At 33.7% G+C, this 10,784-nt stretch overlaps 1 protein-coding gene across 1 annotated transcript; it reads left to right on the forward strand.

Annotated features, from left to right (window-relative positions):
* The first annotated feature begins 396 nt into the window (after positions 1-396).
* Positions 397-10,503, forward strand: LOC123690816 (oocyte zinc finger protein XlCOF29-like). The gene is made up of 13 exons (XM_045634886.1): positions 397-581; positions 700-1,080; positions 1,579-1,649; positions 2,015-2,126; positions 2,211-2,392; positions 2,500-2,729; positions 3,085-3,277; positions 4,279-4,459; positions 5,100-5,242; positions 5,373-5,678; positions 6,158-6,249; positions 6,787-6,880; positions 7,367-10,503. Exons 2-13 carry the CDS (start codon positions 732-734, stop codon positions 7,439-7,441), a joined length of 2,028 nt encoding a protein of 675 aa, XP_045490842.1. The 5' UTR covers positions 397-581; positions 700-731; the 3' UTR covers positions 7,442-10,503.
* The last annotated feature ends 281 nt before the right edge of the window (positions 10,504-10,784 follow it).

Genomic DNA, 10,784 nt, shown 5'->3' on the forward strand with positions numbered 1-10,784 from the left:
GTCTACCGTAATCCTTATATCGAAGTCATACTTAATTTTATTAATTGGCATTGTCATTTTTTCCATTTGTAATTTTACTTCTATGTTTTGTACAATAAAGTTAAAATAAATAAAAAAGAGTGTGTGTTTATGTACACGCGTTAGAAGTTACGCGCCAAAAGAAGTATAACTTCAAAAAAATATATTAATATTATTTTTATATCGATAAACATAATAATGTTTATCGATATATTCTCGGCACTAAACACCGCCATGTTTTGTTACAAGCAATATGGCGCCGGCCACACTTTTTTTGTAGGTATGTCACTTCCATGTGATTCCTTATTCATTGACGATAGTCGATTTATAAAAAAGTTGACATTTGGTTTTTAAATTATGACATTTTCAAAATCGTATACTCTGTGGTCTATCATAATGATCATAACCTTAATGTGATTTGTGATGTGATTTGTGTTGTGGTTTTGTAATTTCAAGGAGTCTGAAAATGTTATTTGCTGGACGAAATGATAAGATTCACATTCAGTCAGGTTTATAAATAATTATTGAATCTTTAGAATAAAACTATCTGCTGTGCAATCAAGGTAATTTTTTAAACTTTGATCTTCTATGATTTACGCGTAATGAGTGAGAATGATTTCATTTATTTTGTGATATTCAATGATTGAAAGGCGTTTCTGCAATCTCACTATTTAATTTCAGGCTGTTTGTGAGACAAGAATGACTGCATAAAAATGTTTGTTTCACACGACAAAAGCGTTACTAAGAAAAAAATACAGAAACCAAATATATTAAGAAGGAAACCCAAGGCTATTGTATTGAAGTCAACGGCTGATACGGAATTTTTGGATTCCCTAAACGACAAGGACAGTGAAACAACTACGTATTTTGTTGAAAGTGATACAAACATTGATAATGAGAGCACCACAAAGAAACTCGTAAAGGGAAATAATACATCAAAAAAGGTTTATCAAATTATCAATGATGACAGTATACTAAGAGATTACCAAATAATTGAAAATGAAGTAAATACAAGACCAAATAATTTGTTACCTGCAGAAATAAGTATTGAGAACAGCATATGTGAGTATTTTAGATGCTTCCTTCTTATTTCTTTGACAAAAGAATGATGTAAATTATAATATTGTTGTATCATAATCTACATACAGTCCATGTACATTCTTACTGCAGGGATGTGGGCTTTCTATTAGGTTAATATTGTTGTAAACCTTTATTACTTGAAATTCAACTTTCTCCTGTATGGATAATTTTTGGTAGAAGCCACAAACTTTTTATGAATTAATTTTAAATTAGTTAGGTGATTAGCCTTCTCTGTTTTATTTTATAAGACCTCTGAAAGTCTCTTTTAATTTTTATGTTATATATCTTGAGTCTTACCATGATGTTGAACATGTTCTACTGTATAGAGATAATATCTAACTACTTACCACTTTCAGTTTGGAAATATTTTGCTGGGTAGCTAACTTAAAAACAAAACAGTCTAATTAGTAATTATGCATGAATGTACCAAAAATTATAATAATAATAAACACAGATAAATTTAAACACAATTTTTTCCAGGTAACGATGAAGACCTTGTACAGTCATCATTAAATATAGATTCCTTTTTAATTGACAATACCACAAAACAGGTTGGTTTAAATGATTTTATAATTCAATATTTCATAGATTGTATGAAAAAAGTGTAGAAAAGACTTATTTATTACCTTAAAGGTAGGATCTTATATGTGAAAATTTGTCATTAAATGATTTTATAGATTGTGTGTCTGATATGTTCAAAAACATTCCAAAAAATATATTTTGATTAGTTTTTTAGTAAATTTCGACTTTATTTTAACAAACTATCAAAATATAGACACAGTCTCAGCCTAATTTATAATATGTTATTAGGGATAGTCTGTTATAAATATCCATAATATCATAAATGTATTGAAAAATAATTAGACATTATTAATATTCATATATTGGGGAACTCTATATATAATTTTTTTTTCAGAATATTACTCTGTCTGCCAATGTTACACCTCTAAAAAACCAAGTTGTTAAAGCAAGTGATAAATTATGTTTCGGTTTTATTGATGACTCCAACAGATTAGTTATTGAACCATGTATGTATTTTATATTATGAGATAACAAAAGAATCTTTGCTTTGGTTATGTTAATAACCTTAATTCCAAATTTAACATTCCCAGGTGATGTAACTCAAGAAGGTTTTTGTTTAGAGCCAAAGTCTGATGTAGTTAGTACGATGGTGCCGTTGTCAGCAGTATCTACTATACAAGGCACAATAGACAATTATGCACAAATGCCAACTATAATAAAAACCCATAAGTTTTCTATAGAAGATCTTACTCAAAAGTCAGTGCGTTACAAGGTAGGTTATTTATTCATTTATTATTTCTTGAAATATGTAGGTATAAAATTTCGTAATATAACTTACTTGCTAACAAATTTTAATTGCTACAATATTTATTTTTACAGTGCGATGAACCAAATTGTAGCAAGGAGTTCTTAAGTGAGCAAAAACTGGTGAAACACAAAAATTCTCATAACAAGGAATGCAGGGTGCCTCGGCAGACAACATTGGAGTGTCCTGTGAAGAAATTGGATGGTAGCGGGATAGAGGAGCCATGTGGGAGAACATTTCAAGTTAGGGGAGATCTGATCAAGCATTTGAATGAAGAACATGCACCAGAGGATGCAGGCTATAAGTAGGTGTTTGTATCTTATTTGAGATGTAAATTGTCTATTTGTTTTCATATTTGTTCTTTATATTTATATGGAAACTTACAGTTTCCATATAAATAATATTTTGTAACAAGGAAAGAAGTGCAAAACTATTTTTGAAAAATTAAAATAAATGTAAATATTTAACATAATTTGTATTGATGCGTCGACACAAAGATCTACAAATCGTTAAAAAGTAGCTATTTCTGAATATCTCTCTCTGTTCAAAGTTGTAAAGTAGAGAAATGTAGAGATTTGCTATAGACAATTTTTTAAATGTGATTGTGTATCTAGTTATAATCCGTTTTTTATATGTCTATAATTATAATCGGTAATCAGATGCGAGGAGTGCGGGCGCAGCTTCTTCTGGGCGTCCGGACTGCGCGCGCACAGCCGCTCGCACGCGGCGGGCGCCCGCGCGGCGCTGGCGTGCCCGTGGCCCGGCTGCGGCCGCGTGTTCCGTCAGCCGTGCCGCCTGCGCGAGCACAGCCGCGCGCACACCGGCGACAAGCCCTACCACTGCAGCTATCCCGTGAGTTTCAAATTTACGGACACTTCAAATCTATTGACATATAATAGGCATGACGACAGTATCCATAAATGATCGTATTAGTGTTTTTAAGGGAAAATATATAGTAAATTAATTAAGTATAGTGACTTAAAAATCTTAAAAACATTAAGATTAATGAGATTATCAATAAAATAAAACATTGAAATTCTGCAGTTGGCCATTTTGACTAAAACACGCGTGACGTCACGCTTAAGTAAACAACTCACGTCAGATGTATTTTGTTGTTATGAATATGTTGAGAATACGCATTTTTATTTATTTTCTATTGTTTCACGTATGTTTTATCGACTCAGAACAGAAATATAATTGCGAATTCACGAATACGTGGTTTCGGGGTTCTTCGCGCCAACTTTTACAATCATTTCTTATTATTTTCTCGCTTGAAATAATTACTAACACATTTTTGAGAATTATTTTTATGTGGATTCACACTGCAATACTGCACACCACATATAAACTTTGAAATTCGTTTCTATAACACATATTAAATAAATATTTTTTAATTTTCTTCGCAATGCGTACAAATAATTACGTATTTACTAAATTGTGACGTCACGTCTACGCCATGACACCTGCGAGCTGTTTTGGCACAGTTAATAAATATTTTTTGAAAAATGGCTTTTATCTCCGTTAAATTTAAGTATATTACCGAAATATAGGGTTTTTCTTGTATAGTAAACGTATACACACATTATGGAAGAGGATTTCAAAATCTTTCGTCATGCCTATTATACCAAATTGCGCTTTAAATAATAATATAAATATATGTAATATTATGTGTTTTTTTTGGTAACGGAGAGGAAATCTTCAAAAGATATTCTGTATTTTGGGTGGAAAAGCAGAGCATGTAGCATTTTTACCCACTAGCAAACGAAACCCTGGGATCTTTTACGGAATGCAGCAGGGTTCTAGATTTACGATAGACAAAAATAAGCTTTAATAAATAATTGATATGTTCTCAGAATTGCGGTTGGTCGTTCCGCACGGCGAGCAAGCTGCTGCGTCACTCGCGCGGCCACCGGGGCGACCGTCGGCACCCGTGCGCGGCGTGCGGGCGCGCGTTCCTGCGCCGCGAGCACCTGCGCGAGCACAGCGCGCGACACCACGCCGCGCGCAACCAGCCGCACGCCTGCCCGCGACCAGGTGCGTGCGTGTGTGTGTGTGTGTGTGTGTGTTCCTGCGCCGCGAGCACCTGCGCGAGCACAGCGCGCGACACCACGCCGCGCGCAACCAGCCGCACGCCTGCCCGCGACCAGGTGCGTGCGTGTGTGTGTGTGTGTGTGTGTGTTCCTGCGCCGCGAGCACCTGCGCGAGCACAGCGCGCGACACCACGCCGCGCGCAACCAGCCGCACGCCTGCCCGCGACCAGGTGCGTGCGTGTGTGTGTGTGCGTGTGCGTCTGCTATGCGTGTGCGAGTGCGTTTGCGTGTGCGTCTGCTATGCGTGTGCGAGTGCGTTTGCGTGTGCGTGTGCGTGTGCGTGTGCGTGTGCGTGTGCGAGTGCGTTAGCGGGCGTCTCTTTGTACCCATATTCCTATTCCTATAAGTCAATAAAAGGTAACGATACGATCTGCGATAACGCGTCAAGCTACGTGCACAAGCCCTTGGTCGCATACCGGCTAATATGTGATTGGTAGAGTAGAGCCATACTTATCTTCATGCAAACATTTACTAATCACAACAAAAGTCTTATATTATATTACAAATTATTATATATTTAAATTATATTATGTATGTCCAAAGTCAAAATTATAAAAGATTTCAACTAAGTTGTATCTTTTTAGATTGCAAACAAACATTTACAAACATGAGTTCACTCTACACGCATATGAAGAAAGTGCACCCTAAAGAAGATACAAATGAAATAGAAGATCCCGTGCCGGCTGATAATGAGCAAATATTGAAAAAGCCGACAAATATGTTTATGGTAAGGATAAGTTTGTATAATTTATGAATTTTGTTTTTTTTCCCATATTTCCTATTTACGTAATCTACTCTGTTCATTATTTTTTTCCACATTTATTTATGAAAATGTTCTTAATACATTTTTTTTTCAGGTAAATTTATGGGATGGGTCAGCGGTAGAATTAGTTGAGGAGGGAAAAGATGAGTCGCAAGATGTTCTCTTACAGTCTAATACTAGCAATGTAGGGATAGAGTTGGAGATAGAAAACGCAGTGAACGTAGATATGGAGGGAGTTAGAGATGAGCTGGAGGAAGAGATAATGGAAGTGGAGGGAGAAGTAAGGGAGATGATGGATATGGAGGGAGAAGGACAGTCAGCAAGAACGCATTGTACCTGGCCACTGACGAAGAGCTATAAGAGTCCCAATGATGGATACGTACTTGAAGATGATGTTCAGGTAAAATAAAGTGGCATTAGTTTGTATTTGATAATGCTGTACTAGGTTTCCGCCCGCGGCTTCGCCCGCGCAGTCAAAGAAAAACCCGCATAGTTCCCGTTCCCGTGGGATTTCCGGGATTACGTCATTTTCTTGGGATAAAAAGTAGCCTATGTCCTTTCTCGGGTATCAAAATATCTCCATACCAAATTTCATGAAAATTGGTTCAGTAGTTTAGGCGTGATTGAGTAACAGACAGACAGACAGAGTTACTTTCGCATTTATAATATTAATAGTATGGATTTCCAATTGATATAAGAGTGAACATATCCTCCATTCTTTGAAACTTTCAAGTTTATGATTTGACATGTACTTATACGTTTTTGGTTGTTTTAAAATTAATTGTTTGCAGAAAGAAAGTAAATTGTAATATAGTAATGTGATAAAAAAATATTTTTAGACAATTACTTTTTTTTATTATCAAACTAATTTGTTTGCAGGTGGGGCAGTCGGAGGGTTCCGAGAGCAATATTTACACGGTGCGCAGCGACTTGTTCCTGCACGGCAGTGTGTTTCATAGCGAGGATAGCGAGTGAGTTGTTTCATGGTTGTTCTTATCGATTTAGCTTCAATATTGATAGACATATTACTACACTATACTATAAAAGAAAATTTGATGCAAAATTTAAAGTTTTATAATTTACTAGATTTCCGCCCGCGGCTTCGCCCGCGTTTGCAAAGGAAAACCCGCATAGTTCCCGTTCCCGTGGGATTTCCGGGATAAAAACTATACTATGTGTTAATCCAAGTTACCCTCTATATGTGTGCTAAATTTCATTGTAATCGGTTCAGTAGTTTTTACGTGAAAGAGTAACAAACATCCATACATCCATACATCCATACAAACTTTCGCCTTTATAATATTTATTAGATATTAGATTCATATTAATTTTATTTTGCACTGCATTGGCATGCCAGTCATAAAATTAAGTTTTCCTTGTTCTTGTGTAATTGGTATCAAAATGTAATTCGTGCAACCACCTCGCCTTAATCAAGCTTTGCCCCTACTAAGCGTAATTTATATTATGTACAATTTCGAGATTTTACCAAAATTGTATCTAATTTGCAGGCAAATGTGCAGTACGGTGCGTGTATGCGAGCGTGGTCTGGCCGCACTCGATGCAGACTTACTACTGGGCGCACCTTCACTTGATATCTCGCAGGTATATATTTTTATTTTTTTACTTGCTATGCTATGAAGAATATGATCTATTAAGCGCCATGTTATGACGTCATAACTGTGATTGAAACCAATCAATAACCTAAGTTAGTTTGTATAGATGTATGTTTTAAATGACATACAAATACACACAAAGGTTATATTCTAAGTTTATTTTATTATTAACTAGGTTTCCGCCCGCGGCTTTGCCCGCGTAGTCAAAGAAAGACCCGCATAGTTCCCGTTCCCGTGGGATTTCCGGGATTGCGTCATTTTCACGGGATAAAAAGTAGCCTATGTCCTTTCTCGGGTATCAAAATATCTCCATACCAAATTTCATGAAAATTGGTTCAGTAGTTAAGGCGTGATTGAGTAACAGACAGACAGACAGAGTTACTTTCGCATTTATAATATTAGTATGGATTACATAATTTTATCGTTTTGTTTGTTACAAGTTATTATGAAAAACTATTTTTTATTATTTTCTCAGGAGGAGCTTTACACGGACGCAGTTGACGAGTCTTCCTTTAGAGTGTTTCTTTTGAGCGGTGAGGAGTTAAGTTGAACATAATCACATGGGAATGTAATATGTAATATATTATATTTAGATAATTTTGTCGATCGCTACGATGTGATCGTTTCGGTTCTTTATTATAATTCGTTTTAATATCAGAATATAAGATGAAAATTATACGCAATTAAGCTTTACAAGAGTGCAATGGTATTTTATAATATTTTGTGCCAATGGATGGGGAATTAAAGATGGCGACTTAAAATTAATGTTGTTCAAAAGATATTGTAACACGTGTTCTCATTGGTTGATATATAAACACGTTTAAGTGTCGTTTAGGTGTTGTTTCAATTTATAGAGTAAGCAAGGAATTTTCGAAGAATTTAACGAAATTAAAAATAAAATGTAATGTTCCCGCCAACTTGGTCACAGACTAATTCCACGTGGCAGATAAAAAATAAAGTGTATGTTACATTGTTTATATGATAGGTGTGTCGGTAGGTAACGACTTAAATGTTAACCGTTGTCAATAAAATCGATTTTAAGTAGTGGCAATTAGCATGTCATCTCACTCGCACATTAGTGATCAACAGTTTTCTATCTCGCTCACACTCATGTGTTGAATGGAATTGGAATAGGAATTGTACTTTATTGACGCGGTTTTTAGTGCGAGTTTGTAGTTTGATTGTATACTTGTAGTTTGTTGCTAGTTTAGATTGTAGCGTGACAAAATGGCATTATTGATGGCCCGAATATAGATCTCATGTAGTGGAGTCGGATATATAGTTTTTATTTGTTATGGTTTATGGCGACACATGTCAAATTTGCATGAAACTGACGTAGAATATGTAGGATCTTTCTTTAAAAGACTTGAAAAATTTAACAACGTTTGTCTGTTTCACTCATAAAAGATTTGACTTAAGACAGAATGTGACAAATTTTTATCTTAGAACTTAATAACTTACTATAAAACTTGTGTGTTGCCAGATACCACTTTTTGAGACTTGGTAGTTGGTGTATGCAGTATGACATAAAATGTATCGAGTTTTAATATCTCAGTAAGTAAAAATATCGCATAAATATTCGTTTCTTGAAATATAGGAACCAAATAATTTGCCAACGTGATGTTGGTAATTTAGGGTTTATGGTGATGGTAAGTTGTAACTGCAGTTATTTCACGAGTTAGCGGTAAATAGTAATAATAATATATCAAATGATAATTTTATATCGACCACAAATAACAACGTAGATTTTTTTCTTCAATTAATGACTTCTGTGTTCTTAGTACTTTATACATAGATTAGAAAAAGTAGCGTTCAAATTAAAACATTATCTTATCGTAATTTGGTTGTTAAATGTTAAGGTGTCGTGATCACTTCTCGTGTTGCTAGCTGTAAGTTAATTGTTAACTAGGTGTGTAAAGGCGGTTAAAAACAGATTGAACGGTATTTGAGGGTAGACAAAGATTTTCGCTGTTGAAAACAGTTTTATGCATACCACAAGGTTTTGGACCAGTTGTTTACGTCCTATTTAAATACGTAAGAATACGTTTTAATATTAGCAAAATTTATACAAAAGCAAATTCGGAATTAAATTTTTGGCGTGCAATATTAAAATAATGCTTAGTTCGATTGTTTACCAGTCAATTGATTTTCGACTGCATTTAAAGGCAATAATGGAACAAGTATGGATTTTGAGCAAAGGTAGGTTTTTTTAGTGCATAAATAAAGATATTTCCATTGCTCAATTCGGCGAATGATTTATCTAGATTCTAGAATGAGGTCTTGTTGATAGCGGCCGACATATTATGATCTCTGATGCCTTTTAACTTTACGAGGAGATGTATTGTGTAGATAAACGTCTATGTGTGTGATAACTTAATGTTTAATGTACAATTTTATATGTGTAAGTAATAGCTTCAATTAGATGGTAGATTGTAAATCGATTGCTATGAATTAACATTCGAATAATTATTAAATTTATTGTGCAATATGATATCACGTCTGTGTTGTCTGTATGTTGGTTGTGCTATTGGGACTTTATATGTGTCAAAAGAAATTTCCTAGTGTAAATATTTAAAGTGATTTTGTATTTTAAATTGTCTGATGTTTAACTGTTTTATGTTCTCAATTTACTCAAAAGAAGGGCGCGTCATTTTTATTGAACTAAAATCTATCTCTGAAGTTCGTAGTCCCAAGTACCTACTTCTTTCCTTCACAATGACATGGTTAATAATTAATATTTTATTACATAATTTCTACGCCACAATTATAATATAAAATATTTTCATTTAGATTCGATATTTATATATAATAAAAAATGCTGCTCAAATTGAAGTCGTTTACTGCAATATGATTTTTAGCAATCGGTTTATATATTGATATTTTTTACTGATGTAGTGTTTAATTATACTGTACATAAGAAAATATATTTTTGGAGATGTAAACGTATAAGATTGCTTATTTTTCGAGACTGTTGTCCAAAAATCATTCTGTTAAAATTATTATGTAATAAGGTTAATGTTTTATATACTCTTTGTTTGCGGTTGAGATTGCTAGCTAATATATTTATTATTTATAATTTAGCTTATTTAAGTATCGATATGAATTAATTCTGCAACGAACAAGTACTCGTTTAATATTGGTTAAGGCATAACTTACTAAAATAGTTAATTTTTCAAAAAAATTCTGTATTTATTTTGAAGCGGGAGGTATTAAAATTTCATGGAAGCCTTGATTTTATTTTATTGTGTACTAAAAGTATGAACTATGTCTATATTGCTAAGATTACATACATTTTGTCATTTATTTGCATGATGAAAATAATTTGTGATTGGATATAAATGTTTGCCGTACAGTAATCGAGACCGCTTCGGAGTGTTATGTAAATTCTAAATTATATTTATACATTGTTTATTGTTTAAGTTGTTATTGTATATTTGTTTATTATACTCTGCTTATTTTGTAATCACGCGTTCGCACAGTACAGACACTAAGTCAGACTTTGTTAATTAATTAATCACATATCATATTTAGTCTTGTTATTATTGTATTGTAATTGGTTGCTTTGTGTTTAATGCAGATTTTGCTATAGGAATAAATGTTTTTCATAATCTATCTGGTTTTTTATTTCAATTACAATCGTCATAATATTCTACATTTTATATGTCTATACTCTGTATAATTATATCACAACAGTAACTGTTGGCCTAATTTACTATATGTTAGTTAATGTTTAATATTATTATGTTTTTATCTCCTATCACCAGAGTAGTTAGTAAATGGCAAAGTTATTATCAAAATAATTATTACTCGGTATTATCACAGGTATTATGTACATATATATTATGTATAGCTGATGAACATGATCGTTCGGAATTTCCTGGATATCTAAAAAT

The sequence above is a fragment of the Colias croceus genome, chromosome 1, assembly GCF_905220415.1.
Source record: "Colias croceus chromosome 1, ilColCroc2.1".
NCBI lineage: Eukaryota > Metazoa > Arthropoda > Insecta > Lepidoptera > Pieridae > Colias > Colias croceus.